Here is a 21,944-nt window from a genome sequence, read left to right as displayed (position 1 = left end):
TCTGAAACATGCTAAAGTAAATGTTGCAGAGGGAGTGTGATCTGGCTAGGCAAAGCAGAAAGCAAGACCAGTAAGTGACTTTAATTGTCACTATCTTTTAAATATATTTATTTAAAATGGCTAAGAATCAAGGCTGTCCTGTTAGACCAGCTTCCTTAAAAGTACCTGAAAGATTAACTATTTTTCATGTAATACGCAGCTCACCCAAAAGAACGTGCTCCAGCATGATTATTTTAAACTAAGGTGAAATTCTGGGTGCCTGCTTCTACAGGTGGTACTTGTGTCAAATATTGTTCCATGTAAGTTATATAATGTTCAATGTAAACCGCCCAGAGCTACAAAGAAATGGGCGGTATATAAATCTAAATAAATAAATAAATAATTCATAAGTATGTGAATAAAGCTATACATGCAGTATGAATAAAGCTATACAAGGTCTTCCTGGAGGGCCCACATGCAGCCCTTGTTGAAACAACTTCATTGGCTGCCAGCCTGCTTCCAGATTAGATTCTAGGTACTGGTGTTTATCTTTCAGGCTTTATGTGGCTCAGGCCCTACAGGACCACCTACCTCCTTATGCCCCCTGCAGGGCACTCCACTCTGTGAGTATGAATCTGCTGAGGGTCCCGGACCCCCAGGAGACACACCTGGCCTCAACCAGGGCCAGGGCCTTTTCAGTCCTTGCCCCTACCTGATGGAATGAGTCCCAGACAAGCTGTGGGCCCTGACGGGACTCTGAGTTCCACAGGGCCTGCAAAATGGAGCTCTTCCACCAGGCATTTGGTTGAGGCTGGGTTGCATTTATTCTCCCCCACCGTCTAACACACAGAAACTCCTGCAGCGTAGAATGTACAACCAGATTGGAAACCAAGCCACATTGTCTCTTGTTACCTCAAATGTTTATATTCTGCTTTTCCAAAATATGTACCAAAGAGTTTACAACAGGCAATCATCAATGCCCCGTTCATGCAAAACAAAGACAGAGTCCAGCCTGACAGCAAAGCTGCAAACCTGCATTTACAAAGTATGCTACCACCTTATAAACTGTGGACTAACCTGTCCAGGGTACAAGGATTTCTCACCAGCACCATCTCAAACTAGACAGGATTCAGTTTCAGCCTGTTCAGCTTCATTCATTCAACAACTTCCAACCATAGATTAAGGACTGAAACGACTCACTTAAGATATAAGCCTGGAAATCAGGCCAGCAGAAAGCAAGTCCAAACCTACCATTCCATGTAGTCCAGGAAAGTGGCATGGCCTATCAAAGGCTACTGAGGAGTACAGCAATATAAGAAGGGGTTTTGTCAGTCTCCATGCACATGTCATACACAAAGGTGACAAATGCTGCCTGTCCTAAAACCAGTTTGAAAAATGTTACGAAGAGATGCATCCAAGAACATCAAGACCTGTTTTCCTTAAATATATATATTATAAAGGAAGGAAAGTGGTTACAGGCCTAAAACAAACTCATACTTACTCAATGGTGGCTTTATGTTTAATTTCTATGGCCCACCCCAATTCCATCAACAGGGCTGGGAATAGGCATATACCATTCCATTGCCCCGATACCCACCCCAATGCAAGAAACAGGGGCGGGGCAGGCCTATGCCACTCCATCCCCCCCCCCAAAAAAATTAAGTGAAGATTACAATACTTACCTCTCTGGACTCCAGTTGTTACCACATATGACGAGTCTCAGCCAGCAAGGATTTGTATGGCCAGGGCCCTCCCCCACTTTGTCCATCACTGGCCATTTTGGGAAGGGGGGCAGAACTATATATGGTCATATCACCAATAATTTCTTTTTACTTTAAAATATATATAAAAAACTAACTGCCACCCAATCAGCAAAACCTTTCTGGGGCTGAGAAAGCCTCATCTAATGCTTTCACTGTTATCTCTACTATAGGTTTTGTTATGGTTATATAATTACCTAACTTTATTTTTGGGCACTTCCTCAAGATAAAATGTGATATTAAAAAACAAGTTCCAAGGTTGTAAGGCTACTACTCCAGCAACATATGCAAGAAACATTTCTTCAGAAACCAGGAGATACCAATAGATTTCATGCCATTTCAAAAAAATCAACACTAAGCAAGAGTGATGAATTCTCTCAAAGATTTCTGTGTACGCAATCAAATGTTAAACAGTGAATAAAGCTTTAAAAGAGATAAATTACTGCATATAAGCTTGAATAGTAGGAAGGAACCAAGAGAAAAAGCTTTATGAAGGGGCCTCCATCTTTCATGACCTCTGACACCACAACAGCTGTTAGTTTCTAATTCTGCTTTGAGTTCAGAGGCAAAACATTAAAGTTACGTCAAACAGCACAGTTCTCTCAGCCATCATAAGCCACCCAAAGGAACCAAACAAAAAGGTGATACACTATCTCTAGTCCAGTAAAGTATGCCTAAAAAGACCACAAAATGTTCCAAAAATATATTGCACACACTTTAATTGACCCATATAGTACTCAGAATCAGACAACATCAAGACAGATTATTTTCTCTGACAAAAAAACCACACAAAAAATCTGTAACCACTGCCCAATCTGACAGCTGTTTTGGCTTTCCTAAAAATATGGTTACCAAGATTGAAATAGAAGAACCAGAAATTCAAGAAAATACCCTACTCTGGGGCACTGATTTGCATGCACTGGCCATAAAAGAACTTATGGAATCACAGTAACCTTGTTGGTTACTTACCTGTGATCTTAAACAATCCAAATATTAAGATCGTAAGTGCCAAGGGTCCATATCAGGATCCAGATGCATCTATCTTACTGGTCTGACAGTAACTGATAGGAATATATTAAAATAATTTATAGTTAATTATCGGAAAATTGTTTCTCAAAAGACCAGAACAGCCTAATTCATTCAAGCTTCTATACCAAGCCTTCTATTTTGTTGTCCAGAAGCTAGCATAACTCGTTAAGTTCTTGATTCAAACTTCATTTATCCAGGATTTCAATGGAAAGCTTTAAACAACCATCCGTCTCAGTCCCTTCTTCTGTAACTTGTGAGCACTGCCGTACCTCGCACCATGGTTGTAAAAGTTACAAAGATTGTGAAAAACTTCTAAAACTATGTGAAGTAGTACATAAGTAGTAAGTTTTGGCAGTCAGCAGAATATGATGTAATGCACATCTAGCCACATAAGAGGGAAGAAACTACTCTTTTGCAGTGCTGTCTGGAATCTATTTATCTATACAATTTTTAAATCATACAGGACATTAGCCACCTTTTGACTAAGTCAAACTCCTGATCCTATTAAAAAACACCAGTTATTTTCACTTATCTCAGATGAAGGGCTTACCAAGTAACTCAACGAATCTGACACAACGGAGTGACTCATTCCAACCATATGAAGAAAATGAGCACAAAGGTATTCTATATCTCACCAAACCACAACTCCTTCGAAGTCTGGGACAAATCTCTCCACCGAATCATGAGAGGGTAAACACATGTATCATTTGGACTCAGTATGACTGAGTAACCTACAGAACTATTCATTGTTTCAGACAGATGACAAATAAAGTATTAGTTTTAGGATCAGTAGAGACAATACTTAGAACAGATAATTGAATGCAAGTCGTACTTTTGATTCTACAAACATGACAACATATTTGATCTTCGTACAACTATTAACCATCCAAAATGTCTTATCTTTTACTTGGCATGGCAATCATTTTGTCATTCCCAATGCTGAAACGATGTTTTTAGCAGCTACACTAACATCAATCCTTGGCTTTTGTGCCACTGTATCCTGGTTTACTATACACTGGGCTAGACCCAGACCAAACTGGCAATTCCCCCATCACTTAGGAGACTCCCCTCATGTCATTCCTCAGGCCTCCTATTCAGTAGAAGCATTTCATGGTCAACAGTGGGTTTATAAAGAGGAGAGGAGGACAGGAAAGTTCCAGTCAGCCATTGGAAATCTTTACTTTGGAGCCAACTCAGTTAAGAGCTTAGGTCAATGAAGACATCTTGCCGGCATAAACACTTAAGAAGGGAGAACAGGCACAAGTGCACTGGCCCTACTTCCTACTTCAGTACAACCACTGACTGGTCTGCACAAGGCAAACATGTGGAGGAAGTGCCCAAGCATGCACCCATCCCCCCAGCAATGATAACTACAGGACATTGCTGGTTACTGGAAGAGAGTGTTCAAGCAGGCATTTCCTCCACACTTTTGCACCATGCAGACCACTCAGCAATCACATGCTGAATGCTCATGCACACTTTCTTTCCCTGCACAGTGAGTGCCCAGGGCTAGGCCAATGGGACATCTGCATATAGTTCTTACGTTACATGGGTACAGAAACCAAAGGTTTCCAATTTATATGCTGTATACTTAAAGTAGCGGTCATCAACCCATTGATTTGGGACTTCACTTGACTGGTGGAATTCCATCTCCTGAGTTGTGGTCCCTAAAGCGCTGCCTTTTGGAAAGACCACCTTCTAGCTTGTGCGAAGAGATGGGCTGCCAGGCAGTGAGAAAAGGTCACTCGGAAATGAAAATCATTCATTTTTGGACCAGGCAAGTTTAGAGATTCTGGCTTCTGCTCTTCCTGTCACGTTATTTCCTGCCACACACTTTCAAGCTCAGTGGTTCCCACACCACTGCCTGGCGCTTAATTATTAGTCCCAGGTCTGGAAAGATTAAAGACGAGTGATCTAAAGACTGGCTCTCCCCTTATAAACAAAGCACCATTTCTGCTCCGCAGACCAGCTTCTTAGGCCAGCCCTGTAGGTGCAGATAGCAACTGTCCAGTCTTTCTCCTCCTGTATTGTAGTCCCCGTGGTTCATGAAAGAGTCACAAAGCCCTCCCCACCTAGACTTTGGACAGGGCTACAAGACAAAGGTTTGTAATATGATTGTCCTTCTCTCTCTCCCTCCCTCTCCTCCCCCTACGCCCCTCTCACACACCCCAGGGAAAGTCAAACAGGTAGGAAGTGAGTTGTCAGCTTGAACCTTTTTTATGTTTTAATGATTTACAAAATTCATAACCTGTCTTTCTGCCCTGATGAGGGCCACCAAGGTGGCTAACAGATTAAAAACATAAATAAAAACACATCTGAAAATACATATTATTACAACTAAGCTGAAATACAAAGACAGTAGAATAATACACAAAAACAACAATTAAAATGTAGGGCAGGAGGGAGGGATTGCTGAGGGAATGAAAACAAAACAGAGAAGTCTTCACCTGCTTGCAGAAGATAGCAACATAATGGGACACACAGGTCTATCTGAGGAAACTGTTTGAGTTCTGGTACCATAACCAAAAAGGCCCTTTCCCAGAATGCCACCAGCCTAATCTGGGGAAGGAGGGGCAGCACCCAAAGCAGGTCAATGGAAGATGACTGCTGTAGTCAAGTAAGTTTGTACAGGGGTTGGTGGTCCTTGTTCCCAAGCCATAATTTCAAAGTGATGATGACTGTGTTTTAATTTAGCGTTACTCAACTTTAAGTTAGAAAACTTGTAAATATTTTAATAAATAAGCTTTAAATTATTATGTAAAATATTTATACTGAATGCAATTGTAAGAACACTATCCCGGGAGTAAGTTAAACAAATATACTTGAGTAGGATTCTGAGAAGACTTTTAAAGGATTGCTTTACAAGTAGTTGGCTTTAAAAATAGCCTAAGTTTAATTTAATTTATTTAATTATATTTGTGGTCTAAAAGGCTGAACTAATCAAGTCACGCGTAAATCATAGAATGTATTGGTTATTTCAGAAAGTTTTGTATAGACAGAATGAAGACTCTGGTTGTGAAACCATTGTGTTTTAATGGTTAAGGCAATCATGTTCTTTGCTTATGAAGTGCATGATCTAATTCAATTTAAAAATCATTATTTTCTTTGGTGGTTTAATTCATGGTATTAATCGCTGAGGTCTACCCATTTCTCCTGCTACGTGAAGATATCTGCAAGCATGGCAGCTGAATGTATTAACAACTTACCTAGGAACAGCAAATTTGGAGAAAGGTAAAATGAGGCTATCAACTACCAGCTTGGTAAAATCAGGCTATCAACCACTAGCTTGGTCACCTGCAAGAAGCGGAAGTTCCCAGTTCCCCTTCTAGATATGAAAGGACAGCCCACTGCACAGTCTGAAGGTTAAGTGCACGCTGTTTCTCTCCTTCTTTGAAAAAAGGAGGAAGTGTCCTGTGAGCAATTTTAAAATACCATTCTTACCATTGCAATCAGATTGTCTCCTTTCAAACACACTTGTCACAAATGCTCCATGCTTCAGCAAGGTGAATGAATAGGTAGTGGCTCTAACTGCAACTCTTTAGGGGTGAGGCAAACTGTTTAGATCAGTGGTCCCCAACTTTTTTATCACCAGGGTCTGGTCAACAATTGACAATTTTACTGAGGCCTGGGGGAGAGGGTAGTCTTTTGCCGAGGGATGTCGCTGCCGCCTGAGCCCCTGCTCTGCTTGCTTTCCCGGCAGCACCCCTGACTTCACACTGCCTGCTGGGGGGCACTGCCAGCAGCAGCTGCGCAGTGCCACGCTGAGGGCGAGCCCCACCCATGGCAGCTGCTGGAGAACACCAAAGGTGAGCCGGCGGCAGAGTGGCAGGGCAGCCCCCAAGGCAGCAGCCGGGGAGGAGGAGAATGAGGAGGAGCCGCGGCCGGGTACCGACTGATCCACGGATCTGTGCTGGTCTCCGGACCGGGGGTTGGGGACCGCTGGTTTAGATCCCTTCCAATCTAGTTTCAGGCCTTGTTATGGGACTGAAGCAATGTCACTCCAGATTATTTGCAGTGGGAGATGTATAGAGGAAGAGTGACTGTTGATTGCCCCGGATATCTCAGCAGCTTTCATTACCATCCATCATGATATTCTTCTGGACTACCTACTCCAGTGTTTCCCAACCAGGGTTACACGTAACCCCAGGGTTATGCCAGTTGAGGGGGATTTTTAAAAAATATATATCTTTTAAAATATTAAAATGTATTTAAGGTGGTTTTCTGCCTCCTCTTTCCAGCTGAATGAGTCCTTTAAGAGTTGATGGGGAGGGGGGTTGTCTGGGGGGATTTTTTACTCTGGAAGAAGAGAGAGGGAATGACATGTCACTTTCAGGGTGTAGAAGGAAGGCATGGCCAGCTGACATTACTTCAAAGAGTTACTTCGAAGCCTGCAAGATTTTTCAGATGTTACTCCACAGTCAAAAGGCTGCAGTCTATCCAAACCGGAGTTGGGAGGCACTGCTGCAGTGGTTCTGATCCTACCTAAAGGGTAGGTTTCATATGATAATGCTATTCAGCCCCTTGGCCTATGGGGTCCTACATAGTTCCCTATGCTCTTTAACATCTATATGAAACCACCGGGTGGGGTCACCTGGAGATTTGAGCTTGGATGTCACCAATATGAGGATGGCACTCAGCTCTACCTTGCACTTCCAGCTGATCCCAGAAACCCTGAACCAATGCCTGAAGATAAGATTGCACTCCTCTTTCTTTCTAATAATATACTGCCCTCTCTTACTACTCAGGGTGGCTTACACAGAAACTTTCATAGTACAGTACAATATAGGAAACATCCTGATTTGAACATGCAACATTTTTAACAATAGGAACTTGTACCAAGGATAGAACAGTTTACAAATCAACATTAAACAATGGAACATTATAGTTTTAACTACACTGTGGTTCAGCTCTTCTTCTGCAGGTGCAGTGGATAGTGGGAGGGGCCTCTGGGCTCTGGTTGGTCCATTTGTCTCAACGGAAAGCCTGATGGAAGAAGTTTATTTTAACTGTGCTTTGTTTTAATGAGGTATGTTTGGGAGAGGGGTTTATGTTAATGCTTTTATAATATGCTAGATTTAAAGCCCGTTGTACTTGTAAATACAACAGGCACTAGAAAGGGTGGATGGGAGGAGAGAGTTGTATGAATGAAGAAGACAGATCTGCAAGGAGGGAGAAAAGAAGGGAAGAATGCAGAGGGAGTGGAAGGCAGGTGTGGGGTGAGGAGGTGGGCCAGAGGTGTCCGAGTTAAAGAGTGAATGGAGAAGAGAGGGAGGAAGGTAGCAGCAGATGGCGAGGAATGAGGGCACAAAAGAAAGAGAAAGGTAAGGGTTTGAGAGGGCTCCTTGCCCCCGCCCTGCCCTGGCAGCAGCACAGCCTTCCCCCCGGGCCTTGGCCCCAGGTGTGCTTCTGGGCCTTGGGGTGAAGGCCCCCCTCCCTCCCGGCAGCACGGCCTTTCTGCCAGGCCTAGAAGCACACACCCGGGTGTGCTTCTGGGCCCGGTGGGAAGGCGTCTCTCTGTACTCGCGCTGTTGTGCCTGGCTGGAACTCTGGCCTGTCCTGATGAGGGCCCAAGCAAAAGGCGCTTCATGCCTTCCAATTGGGCCTTCACTCGACTGGCTAGAACTCTTGTCTGTCCTGGTGAGGGCCCAATTGGGAGGCGGCCCTCACCTGGACCGGCCCTGCCCACTCTCCGCCCACTTAGCCCTTAACCAATTATTTATACTGCTCCCTGAGCAGTTTAAACATTTTATCATGTATGTTTTAAATTGTTCGCTGCCTTGACACCTTAGTTAAGGGTAGAAAGATAAATACAGATTTCATAAGTAATAAACAAAATTTATTGTGAAAAGGTGACAGCCCTACATAATGAAAACATGTTTAAAATATAAAAACTCCACCACATATGTTGTGGACAAAGAAAATAAGCACTACACAAGTATAGCAGCTATATTTGCTGTAATGGGGAATGTATAGCACTGTCAAGAGAAAAGTCACCTAGAAAACAGAGGAAAGTGCAGGTGATACCAGAAGAGTATGGGTGAAGAGGAAGAGAAGGAGATCCCTATAGTAAATGGTGTAGGGGATTAAAATGTTGAAAACTGTCAATGAAAGTTAATCAAAAATATTTTAAAATTATGGTCTCACATTTTTCTACCTTAAGATACAAGCACATTTTTTCTTAAGATGAGATTTGCAGAGGTCATCTCATTCTATCATCACACATATATGCAACTGAGACTCATAAAAGTAGACTTGGTTGCATGCTCTTCAGATTGATCTATTCTTCCACTGTTAACAAAGCACTTTCTACACATAACAGTAACATTCCTTAATATTAAAAACATATACTACTAATAAAAATGTTAACATTTTGCAGCAATGAGAGATTTGCCAGCTCAGGTTTATATATTCTGAATGTATCAGGTAAATGTTAACCTGGCACATCTTAACATAGTAACCATTTACCAACAAGATCAAAACAAATGACATGTACACTTTTAATAGACATTTATTTTCTGTTTATTTTCACTGAACTAGCACATTAACATACATTTATACTACTCATCTCTGGAATTCACATCTGTCTTGCATCATATGAAAAATAAAAGAGTCGTTATCCAAAAGAGGAGGGATGTGGGTTTTCCAGAAAAATTAAGAGTTGAAAATTTTCCAAAGTTCTTTATAGAAAAGTATCAGATGCGTGATTTGATTTATTTTGTTTCAAATAAACTGATTACCCAATGCTTTTGGACAACATACAATGTACTGAAACTACTCTTGCATTGCAGCAAGTGCAGCCAAAGGTTTTGTCGATCTAGCGTGTTCATTATTACTTATATTTTTATGTCCTAACAAGGGATACTTACATGAAAGATTTAATTAGAACAAGATAACCAAGTATGGTTTAAATGTTATAGTCAAACACATTCAAAGTTTTACGTAGAACTGAGGTGCAAATGTTATCCCAGTCACCTAGGTTCAAATCCCCATCTTGCCACAGAAACTTGCTGGATGACCTTGGGCCGGTCACTCTCAGCCTAATATACTTCACAAAGAGTAAAAAAACACTGCAGCAAAAATCATGATATAATTTAGACTGGAATAATATTTGTAAAATTTAAGACAGTAGACTGTACTATCCTTTCACCATGTGAAAAGGGACATACAAGTTAAGAACTGTAGCTTTAGCTACAGAAGGACAAATTGTCAGATGAATTAATAATAATTTGTTATTTGTATGTGATTGTGATTCTGTTGCCCATTCCTTCTTTACAAATCAAAAAAATATCCTTGTTAGATATAATCATATGAAAAATGTTCAAGTCTAGTACTACCAAGCTTGTCTAACATTGCATTGGCAATGGCATCTGTTATTAGCTTTATGAAATAATAATCTGTAGAAATAAAATGTTCTAGCAACCATCTCTGGACCAGGGATATAGCCATGGCATCTGCCCTGCAAGCTGTTGTCACTTAAGTTTTGAACCCACTCAGTGGCCCATTTGCAATATGAGGATAATTAATAAACTTAAGTGCAAAGATGATTAGTACATTATTAGTAACCTTCAAATCAGCAGTCTTTCCAGTGGTGAAAAAAAGGAAGGGATCCCCTCTGACCATCAGAAGACTATGCTGGGGATCAGAGGACCTGCATGGACAAAAGCCACATGGAACGGAGGCTATAACAAGGAGAATTGAAGAGACTGAGAAAATAAGTTGAGTGCTTCCAACCCAAAACTCATCAGCATGTCTTGGTAAAGGTAAAGGTATCCCCTGTGCAAGCACTGAGTCATGTCTGGAGAGTCATGTCTGGTCCTCCAGTGTTTTCATGGCAGACTCAATACAGGGTGGCCTTGCCAGTACCTTCCCCAGTCATTACCACTTACAACCCAGCAAGCTGGGTACTCATTTTACCGACCTCGGAAGGATGGAAGGCTGAGTCAACTTTGAGCCGGCTGCTGGGCTCCCAACCTCATAGACAGCTTCAGACAGCATTTCTGCTGCTTACCACTCTGTGCCACAAGTGTCTTGGTATAGGATATAAAAACAGAAGTGCATGAAGTTCTTGTCACTGTTTGTTTATATGTAAACTTAACTTTACACCATTCAATGGTGGGTAAGCTCATTTCTTAATCAGCTGCTTTCTACACTAATGACAAAAATCAATTAAGTAGAGCTTTTTAAAGGAAGTTAGAGGTAAGCCATTTAATGTTACGAGATCCTCCTATATTTGTAATGTATATATGATATATGGTAACATGCCATAAATTTAATAAAATGGTGTGAAAAGGTTAAGATCAGGTTTTGTTATAGTAATTTAGGGTGACAAACAAATATGAATCCTAAATTTTAGGACTGGCTCCTAAAGCCAAAAAAAATGTGTCAAGGCCTGACAAAGTTCACGGCCATCAAGCTTTCGCAGACACTCAGCAGCAAATGAGAATTCTAGTGTACAGTCATAGTGGCCTAAGTACAGTAGTTGGCCAGGACAATCTTCTCCCCTGGCCCAATCTGTCATGTCCCTCATACCAGGAGGTATGGGGAATGAAGGGCAGCTTGGAGGTTACATCACCAGATGCTGGTGCCAGTCTGCGTTTCAACATCCTCTTAGCCTGAGGAAGCCTTGGGCTGCTCCAGATCTGTGTGGTGGTAGCTATTAAAATAGCTACCCTGAGGGTACAGCCCTCTTAACTGGAGAAATTCTGGAAAGACTGAACAAGGCACTAGTATGCCATTGCTGAAAAAGGACTGTTACGGACCAAATGTCAGCATTGCTGAAAGAAACTTCAGTCCTAGACCCATCCCAATCAGGCTCCTGGCCTGGCCATGGGGTAGAAACAGTGCTAGTCACCATGAAGGACAACCTATGCTGCCAGTTGGATTGAGGCAGGTCAGCACTGCTTGTGCTACTAAACCAGTCAGCAGTGTTTGACACAGTCAACCATGAGCTTTTAGCTCACTGCCGCGCCGACACTGGGATATGGAACAACTCTCAAATGCCTGATTTCTTTTCTCTGGGGTCACAGACAGAGGGTAGCAATACAAGAGAGACTATCAAGCCGCGGTCAGCTCACATGTGGAGTCCCACAGAGAACAGTCCTCTCTCCCATCTTATTTAACATCTTCATGCGCTCTCTTGTTCAGCTGGTGTGGACGTTTGGGCTGGGATGCCATCAATATACAGATGACACCCAGCTCTTCCTCCTGATGGATGGCCGCCTTGATTCTCCTCCAGAATCCTTAGACAGATGTCTGGAAGCAGTGACAAGGTGGCTCAAGCAGAGTTGCCTGAAGCTCAACCCTTCAAAGACAGAGGTCCTATGGCTGGGCAGGAAGGGTCCAAGCGAGGAAGCATGTTTGCCCAATCTGGATGGGGTGCAGCTATCAGTGGCAGGGTCTGCAAAAGGGAGCTCTTCCACCAGGCATTTGGTTGAGGTTGACCAAAACTAACAACATCTACAATCCCCCCTGAATCCCTCCCTATGAAGCAAACACCGGAATCAACCAATCATTGGACTGTTAAAATAATGATGTTCTCAAACTGTTAAAATACTGATGTTGTTAAACTATGTTCTCTCTGTTATCACTGTTACTACCAAGTTATATTGTATTGTTCTTTGTTGTTCCATGTAAACCGTCCTGAGTCACAGGGGAGGGCGGTATATAAATAAAATAAATTAATTAATTTTGGGGTTAATAAGCAGACAACAGTAAATCTACACATCTAGCTCCCCTCCCTGTTCAGGCAGGAAGAGAACTGAAAGATGGTGATGCTCACCAAGGAGACAGGAAGAGGAAGAATTTTAGTCCTGCCTCCCTGAGAGTGGTGGGAATCAACCAATCAGGATGTCCTCTTGACTCGGAGAATTCTAGGATACAGTCATAATGGCCCCAAGTGCAGTAGTTAAGAGTGTGAGACTAGGATCTGAGAGACCCAGTTTTAAATTCATATTCTGTCATGGAAGCCTGCTCAGTGATTGTGGGCCAATCAATCAAATTCAGCCTAACCCACCCCACCTGATCCAAGTTGGAGTCCAGTACAGCCTTTAAGACCAACAAGGTCTTATTCTGGGTATAAGCTTTTGTGTGCATGCACACTTCTTCAGGTACTCTGAAACAGAGTAATCAATTGTTACAAATATATAGCAGATGAGTATTATGTTGCCAGGAAGGGCTAATTAGAGATAAAACTGGACTAACACAATTGGTAAAACCTGTGAATAGCAGATTTACATACAGTATAATAAAAGTTTAAAAAAGAGATGCAAGCACTGAATGACATTACCATGTGTACTGAAATAAGAAACCATATTTCTGTTAAGCCCTGGAGGTTCTTTTGTCCTGTAATAACTTGTGAGTCAGCAATCTCCCATTCTAGTCAGTTTCTGAAATTCTTTTTATTTATTGTTTAAAATTTGATTTTTGGCCCATCACTCTTGGCAATGATTCGTGGCAGGTTACAACAGTGTACATAAAACCTCAATTAAAACAACAAACCTAACAAAAGATGAGAGGCCAACCCCCCCCCCCCCCCAGCAACCTGTCCAGGCAAGCATCCACCGATGGGGTTCACCGATGTTCTAGCATTGCCTGAGGAGGGGCCCTCAATCTTCCCGGCTCTGGCCTCAACCAAAGACCTGGTAGAAGAGCTCAGTTTTACAGGCCCTGAGAAACTGTGACAGCTCCATCAGAGCCTTTAGCTCTGCAGCAGAACTGCTATTCTGAGGTTCCCCATTGAGTGTCCTGGGAGGCTGAAGTGTTCTTCTACAGGTTTCTCAGTTTTGTGACTCTTGATTTCAGCTTTGTGTCCATTTAAACTTTGGCATAGAGTTTGACCTGTCTTCCCTATGTAGAGAACTGGAGGGCACTGTTGGCTTTCAATAGCATATACCAAGTTAGAAGATGAATGAATTTTGAGATGGTGTAGTTAATGTTATTAGGTCCAGTGATAGTGCTGTCTGGGTGAATAAAGCAGCAAAGTTGGCATCTGGGTTTATTGCAAGCTCTAGTGCCAATGTCCATGTTCAAATCAGATGATGTATTATTTTGGGTGAGGGGTTGCTCTGTATGTGGGGCAGGAAAAAACCTCACATGGTTATTGTGAGGGTTAAATGGAAGAAGGGAAAGCTATATGTGGCACACTAAACTTCTTTGGAGGAAGTGCAGGATAAAAATGTGGTAAATAAATAAAGGGACAGAGAAATATTGGAATAAGTAGCTGAATGCCAGGCCCTTGTAAACTTAAACACTGCTAAGTATTGCCTACATGCCATTCACCTTGCAAATTAGTTGAGGTTTCCAGGAAAGCCAGATATAGAGAGAAGACACTTTCTACTAATAGAAACACTGGTTTAGAGTACAAAGGGTTAGCTGTCATGTGAGTTACCAAAGTTTCTGCAGTGATTCCAATGCCTGAGGATTTCTCAGCACAATAAACTAATTACTTTGCAGGTGTGCTTTCAACATAAGACCTTTCTGTATTCCACCCAGAACTGACTCAATGAAAAGGAGGGACTTAACTAGAGTTCACAGGCCACACCCAATACTTTACTCACATGAATGAATGGTCAATTGCAAATTTAACTTCCTCTGAACTACAGAGAAATCCGACAATGGAAGCAAAAAAGTGACTATTAGAATTATGAAGTCAGTTAAAAGCTCATTCCTAAACACCAGTTACCGAACTAGCAAGAGATTAATGTGCTGCTATTTACAGCTGTGCAGACTGAACACTTCCAGTATCAGAGAGGGCAATTCTTTCCTTTATATTTCTAAAAAAAGATTTGATGCTAGGGACTGCCAAATATTTTAAAAATTAGCTCCAATTCCAGAGTCCAAAAGGATAAGGCAATAATTTTTATCTACTAATAATTTGCATTTTACCATCTGCATGAACTCATCAAATGTAGTTAAAGATTCCCAAGTAGCAATTTTTGGCATGTAAAGCCAGTATCACAAGCTGCTGAATTCAAACTTAGGAAGATGATTCACATGCTGGAAACAAAGCAATCTGAGCAACATACTGGACCCACTTCCCTCGGCCTCCTCCACCCGGATTCTACTGCAATTTGCATTAGGCTTCTAATTGCCTCTATTTTTCTAAATATTGACAGCTATCCATATATATTGCTAAAGTTGAGAAGAGTGAAAGATACCTTCTGGCCTACACAGTCCTTTCAAGCAGCCATGGCAAAACATCTATTCACACCATATATTCTATATAGAAACATTCACAGTGGAAACATGAAGACAAACATTCAAAATACACGATCAAGTAATCCCATAGCGCCTTGTGAGTTCCTTAGTTGAAGTTAAGATCTTTCAGCTCATCAAATACCCTATTCTTCCAACTCTTTAAGACAGTTTGATTTAAGTAAAACACAGCTCAGCATACAGAATAGTACTTCAAATTCTTGTGAATTAAAAATGTAATTTCTTACAACTAATATATTTACAAATTGACTTTTGGGGAAAAGCTCTCAAAAAAACTTTCACACTTAAAGAACTGGAAGAAATTAGTACAACGAATGTACTCAATTTAGCTTCTTTTTGCATCAAGTGCTTCATAAGTTTGTTCATTTTCAGCTACTTCCTGGAAATGATGTGGAAAACCCTGCCGCAACATGCAGTAACAGACAGCTGTTTATGCAGAACTGCAAAAATTGTATTTATGGAAACTGCATTTTGGAACATACCTATTGTAGCAACTCCTAATGTATGAATTCTACATCAACTAAGTATTGTCTCTTTGTGCTCTCCCTATTTGCATGGTCAAGAACATTCATTTATACCTCTTGGAATACTAGATGGCATTGCCCACAGAGAAACAAGGATGAGAATGAACTCTTTTTTAGATCATGGATTTCATCAGCAAGAATAGCCTGTTCTAATTCCTAATTAATATACACAAGATCAAGGAAACAAACTCTTAGCTGGATCCTCTGAACATTTCAGTGGCAAAAGCCTTTTACCTCCTTCAAAAGCCCTGAGCACCAAGAAAAACTATGCCTCACCAAAACAAAACAGCCATGCAGATTGGCTGCCTTTGGTGACGACAGGGATCAGGTAAGACCACCCCTCTTCCAGCAGTGGAATATGGGTAGGATCCAACCCTTTGGCCTCAATTAAAATAAAGTCATCTAGACATGACAAATTTGAACTGTCTTGAAAATTCACTCATGTGCAACTCAAATGCCACATTCCACTTCTCAGCTGAAGTCAGTTCACCATCAGCTTCTCAACATAATCAAGGACACGCACATCCTGGCACAGACTCAAAGACTGGCTGCACATATAACCCCCCACAGTCTGTTCTGTGCCCCAAGCCAGCCCACACACAACTGCACTGATATCGACAGGCATAATTGCTGCTCCTATGCAGCTGTCAGTCTGAACACTTGATTCCAGCTTCAAAGAGAATTTTTTCCTCAATCTAAAAAAAGATCTCATGCTGATTAAGGCCAAAGTATAAGTGGCCAGCACAAGGAGAGTTACCAGTACAGACAAACCCTAATTTTAGATGGTATACAGCGTGTTCCTAGGTCGCACAACAATCAAGTTGTTAAAGCGAAATTCTGATAATGACCTAGCCAAAGAGCTAACATGAGTATCTACTAACATCAAGTTTTTAGCACAGGCACTGTTCACAGATTTAACACAAAATACCTGCTATGAAACCACAGGAGAACTCTATATTAACTGTCTCCTTTATCTATTCCCTGCTGTGTTTGATGCATTTCACCTACCATAAAAGATGCTGCTGTGATTAAGATTAGCTACTGCACAGTTCAAGTTCTTTAGCTGTTCACGTGCATATAGCAAATCTGTTCATACTAATCCTGAAAGCAAACCAACCCAAACTAAAGAATCTGTACCCATAATTTGAAACGTTTAAAAAAGTTTTCTCTCAAAGGCAGCTTTTATTACATAATTTTCTGGTTTAACATATCCAGTAGCCGTACAAAATGCACTAAAAATAATTCAACTTCCCCATTGCTTTTCAGGAGGAAAAAAGGAGTACCTTCATACTGCTATCATATTTGGAATATCTACCACCTCTGCTTTAATATAGCAGCTTGGTTTTCAGATCCATTCTTTAGGTATTCTCAGCACCATCAATGAAGAACTATCCAGGCAAGCAAGTTAACCTTGCACACAACTGCAAACAGTTTGCACACAACTGCAAACAGCATGTGCACTGGATGCAGTATGAAAGCTACCAAGCAAAAAGGAACTGCCCATGAAGGTTTACAAAGATCACATAACTCATTCACTAAAAAACGCATTTGTGCAATTTCTCTGAATTGCACATATTCAGAGAGACATGATTGGCTGATACTTATCATCAGACAGCTGAATACACTGTATGAACCCCTTTATTCATCTGTTTCACACACTTGCCACAGCATAATATAAATATATATTACCTGAAAAAACAGCAGCATGGTGTAGTGGTTAAAGAGTGGCAGACTCTAATCTAGAGAACTGGGAGTGATTATCCACTCCTCCACAGGCAGCCACCTTGGGCTAGTCATGGTTCTTTTAGCACTGTTCCCTTACAGCTGTCTCAGCTCCACCTACCTCATAGGGTGTCTGTTGTGGGGAGAGGAAAGGTGTTTGTAGCCCACTTTCAGATTCCTTCGGGTAATAAAAAGCAGGGTATAAAAAACAACTCTTCTTTTGACTTCACTATAATCTGCGTGAACAGCTGAGTATTCAAGCGCTTTATAGTACACCCAGCAAATCAGGTATATCAGCATTTTCCATAGTAAACGTAAAGGGAATTTTTCTCCAAATATGCAGTGACTATAGACAGGGGATCTGCAATTACCCATAATTCTCTAATGCACATTTTGAAGATGTTTCCCCTGCATGCATTAATTTTTACCATAGGAAAGCATACGATTTTACCTGTCTGCTTTGTTAAATGTGAAAATGGTAGAGGTGAGGGAAAAAAGAAAAACAATGAACCACTATAGAAAGCAGAACTTCATAACAAGTTCACGTGGCTGAATATGTGGTAGCAGGCAGAGACATTTTGCACCACTGAGTGCTAACCTGAGGCCTTCCCAGCTTCAAGGAAAATGATAATCCTCATTGCTGTGAAAACACAAGTCTACATTTTATAGGCTATAAAATATACAGGAATCTTACAAGGTTAATCATGGCATTCTGTATTTTCTATACCTATTTAATTAAAAAAAATTTCCACTGCAACTTTCGACAATGGATGTTTGACCAAAATACAACAGCATTTTTAATATATTGCCCCTAATATTTTCCCTCTGCCATTTTCAAATGGAATTTTATTAAATGGAACTTGCTGTTTTCCTCTGTCATTTTAACAAGCAGTTCTAAATTGAAGGCCAGAGCCCGAAAAAGGAAGCTATAAAAACCTTCATCCGATCTCAGAGGACTTCCACTTTCCTTTGTTAGACACTAGGAATTAAAGAAAACAATGCTTCCTAAATTGTCTTCATAAAATGTTGCTCTAATACATCACTCGCAAGAATACCGAGGATCGCTGTCTTTCATTAATGGCACATGAAGGTACAGCCCTTTCCTCAGGACTATCACCCTGGCAGCAAGCCACCCAGAAAGGCAAGCCAACACCTTCCTATTACCTGCAGCTCGCACCAAGCGACTTCCACTGTGGTTTCCGTGTCTAGTCCCTTGTAGACAGTCTTGAAGGAGCCTCTGCCAATCTCGATATCAAACTTAAGAAAGCGGCCGTCCGTGGAAACCGCCACCGCTTTGGTCTCCAGCTCCTCGATATCCTCCTGCTGCCGACTCCGTTCTTCCTGTAGCTCCCGGGCCGAAGTCACAGTGCTTCCAGCTGTGCTGGTGGGGGGCAGTGGGGTGGCCTCCAAGCCCTCCTCCTTGGCCAGAAGTGGGGCAACGTCCTTGGCTATCAGGGGCTCCTGCCCGGCCTGCCCCTCCGCGGGCAGAGGCGGCTGCTGCTGGTGCTGCTGGTGCTGCAGGAGCAGCAGCGTGGGGGCTTGGCTGGCGGCGCTGGAGGCGCATGTCGCCTGCACGACAGACTCCGGAGGCGAGCCCAGCACGGGCGGGATGCTCCCGCGGCCGGCTGCGGCGGGGGGAGGCGCCGCGGGCTGCAGCCGGGGCAAGTCCAGAGCGGTGGCATTGGAGTCGCAAATGACGCTCCGGCGGAAAAAGCGGTGCTCGGTGGCGGCCGCGCCGCGGCTGTCCTTGTCCATGGTGTGGCGGCGGCGGAGGTACTCCTCGTGGCGGGCGCCGCCGCCGCCACCAACGCCGCCTCCGCCTTCCGGGCCTTCAGGGTCCGCGCCGGCCCCCGCCAGCCTCTCGCCCACGGAGCTGTCCGAGCTGGAGCCGTTCTTGGGCGCGGGCGGCGGCGGGGCCAGGAAGCGAGGCGCGGGGGTCGCCGTGGCCGCCGCCGCCGCGCCGCTGTTCTCCCCGGACATGGTGCAGCCGGCGGAGGCGCCTGCGGCGAGCTGCCGGGAGGCGCTCAAGGCGCGGCGGCGAGGAGCTGCGACGGCGGCTGGCGCTGCAGAGGAGGAGGCTCCCGGAGGCCCCTCACGGCGGCGGCGGCGAGGAGGAGGAGGAGGAGGCGATGCTGCTGCTGCTGCTGCTGCTGCTGTCCGGGCGGCGGCTGCAGCAGTCGAGCGGGCTGGGCCGGCGGCGTCGGGGTGGCTCCCCGGTCAGTGTCCGCATCCATCCTGCGGTGACGGCGAGGGGCCGGGCAGCGGGGCCGACATGGAGCGAAGATGGGCGAAAGGGAGGAGAGACGGCGAGGGCACGGGGCGGGCGGGGGAGGGGGGGGAGGAAGAGGCAGGCCGGATTGGGGGTGGTGGGGGGGGCGAGGCTGGGGCAGGCCTGGCGGGGCAGCGCGCGCGCTCCCGCCCTCTCTCGCCCGCGCTTCCTGCCCCTCTTGCCTGAGTCCAGTCAGTCAGTCAGCCGGTCCTCGCTGTGGCGGCAGCTGTGGCGGCGGCTGTTGCTGCGCTCGACGGCGACGAAATCCAGCCAGCGCCTTCGCCTCCCTCACGCCGCGCCGGGGCTCCCCCCGCCTCGCACTCGCGCGCTCGCTCGGAGGAGGAGGAGGAGGAAGAGGAGGAGGCCGCCTCCCCCCTCCCTCCTTCCCTCCCTCACGCGCCGAGAGAGAGTGACTGGCAGGAGAGGCAGGGAGGGGCCAGCGCCGAGGGGGAGGCCGATAAAGGGGAGCCGGGCCCGCTCTCGCCCGCCTCTTTCCCTCCGCGCTGCTCCTGAGGGGACGGGGGGGATGGGCCACTCCCGGACGCCTCTCCCGGCCAGGAGAGGGAGGGGGGGGAGGAAAAAACAAACTGTCCGCGCTAAATGGCGACTGAACCCGAAACCGACACACTCACACTCACGGAGGGAGAGAGAGAGACAGGCGCCGAGACCACGCCCCCCTTTTTCCCCGTCCGCACTCCAGCGCGCCTGCGTCAACACCCGCAGGCTTCCTTCGTGACTCTCTGGGAGAGGTAGTTCGCGCCTCCCTTCGATGCCGGTGTCGGGAGCCGCCAGCGGCGGCGCGGCCTACGTTTCCCAGGGTGCCTTGCGGAGGAGTCGGAGGGAAAAGAATAGCAAGGGGGCGGCGGGAGTTGTAGTTTTTCTTTCACGGGCTGGTCGGAAGGGTTTGGGGTGTGTGTTTTTTTCCTTTTCCCGCGGTGCGTTTCGCTGCATCCTCTGAGAGTGCGTATTAAGACAGCGGGGAAGGAGCCATTATCTGTGAGATGGGGGGGGGGGGAGACTTTTCCATCATGCTGCGCCTGTCGACTTTTTATTTCCAGCGCAAGTCGCGCATTGTCGACGACGGGAAAATGTTCCTCTTCGTTCATTCGAGCTGAGAGGGTCTTTCTCAGTTTGCAGTCTATCCTCCACCCCCCACCCCGCATTTTAAAATTTCCTAAACCGCGGGATGGGAACGGGGCTTCCAAAGCTGTGCTGCTTCATTAAGCACCCCCAAATGGCGGTGCTTTTTAAAGCGGTTCGGGTGGGCACGGTGACCCCGTGCAAATCGCCCACGCCGTCCAGAAACCCGGGCTGCACACAGGTCTCCGTCCCTCCTTGGGGTATGCCACGATCGCAAGTTTCTTCCTCCGCAGCCATAACTGCCTTTCTGTCCCGTGACATGTTCCTGCAGCGTCGCAGCAGGCTGCTCCCTGAAAACAATGCGTGCAGCTTGCATCCCGCTGTAATCGATTGCAACTGCGAATTGCACCCAGGATCTGTGGAGGAAAAAAAAATCCTCAGAAAAGGAGTCGTAGGCGAAGAAGAAACAGCTTTGTTTAAAAACGAGCGCTGAGGTTGGGGAAACCATCCAGCAAGCATTGCAAGAGCAAGGGCAGGGTGAAAAACGCAGGAAGGGCCACTGGTATATCAAGCAATGTGTGGCAGCCTGGGTCTGGTCGCTGAAATTTTAACGTGTTAAAATCCAAGGAACTTGTCCAAAGGACCCGAGGGAAGCCATTGTGATTTACAAGATGACAGACCACGCAGGTCAACAGTAGACCTTCCCCGCTTTCAGCCGTTAAAAGCACGTTCTTCCTTTTTGCATCAAGTCTGACTGTTGCAAGAACAAACAAAACACAATGCTGTCCTTCTGTTTGGTTTCAGTTGTTCCTCGGTTTACTTCAGCTCACATGTTAGTGAGCCCTCGGAGATCCAAGGCAACAGCTTATGCCAAGGCTTCTTGAGGTCTGATTCATACTGGACACAAGTCCTTTAGTCTGCATGCCTCCCACGTGTAGTAATTGTGTATATGTAGCTATAGTTGCCAGCAGCTTCCTGTTGCTTGTAGATACAATGACATGAGTAGCTATGCCATCATTGTGATAAACTACAGAGGGAATTCATGCAATATCCTACATTAGCCCCTACATGTGCAATATCCTACCCATGTTGCAATATCCTACACAGCCTTTATAGTAGACAGAATATGGAGCTATTAATATATTTTATGTATCGTTCTCTGTTATGATGTAAACCGCCCTGAGCCTCCGGGGAGGGCGGTATATAAGTATGATAAATAAATAAATAAATAAATAAATATCTGGTATACTACATGAATTTCAGAAGTCAAATATAATTTGGAGATCTCTTAGAAGCCACAAGTCACACAAGTCTTTTCATTTCATGTCACACAAAGGTTGTTACTATTAATGTGATCAGATGCCATCT

At 44.4% G+C, this 21,944-nt stretch overlaps 1 protein-coding gene across 6 annotated transcripts in view; it reads right to left on the bottom strand.

The window, feature by feature from the left end:
* The window catches only part of WNK1 (WNK lysine deficient protein kinase 1), a 127,409-nt gene extending 107,232 nt beyond the window's left edge, over positions 1–20,177 (bottom strand). For 3 of the 6 annotated variants that reach the window (XM_077339995.1, XM_077339998.1, XM_077340001.1), the window contains exon 1: positions 18,392–20,177. In XM_077339995.1, coding sequence (XP_077196110.1) covers positions 18,392–19,207 — 816 coding nt within the window. In that variant the 5' untranslated portion in view covers positions 19,208–20,177. The remainder of the gene's footprint in view (positions 1–18,391) is intronic. The other 3 variants (XM_077339996.1, XM_077339997.1, XM_077339999.1) reach the window with 2 other exon arrangements.
* Positions 20,178–21,944: the final 1,767 nt, after the last annotated feature.

Source organism: Paroedura picta, chromosome 5 (assembly GCF_049243985.1).
Source record: "Paroedura picta isolate Pp20150507F chromosome 5, Ppicta_v3.0, whole genome shotgun sequence".
In the NCBI taxonomy this organism is placed as follows: Eukaryota; Metazoa; Chordata; class Lepidosauria; order Squamata; family Gekkonidae; genus Paroedura; species Paroedura picta.
Note: the sequence above shows the minus strand (reverse complement) of the source record. Positions and strands in the feature narration are given on the sequence as shown.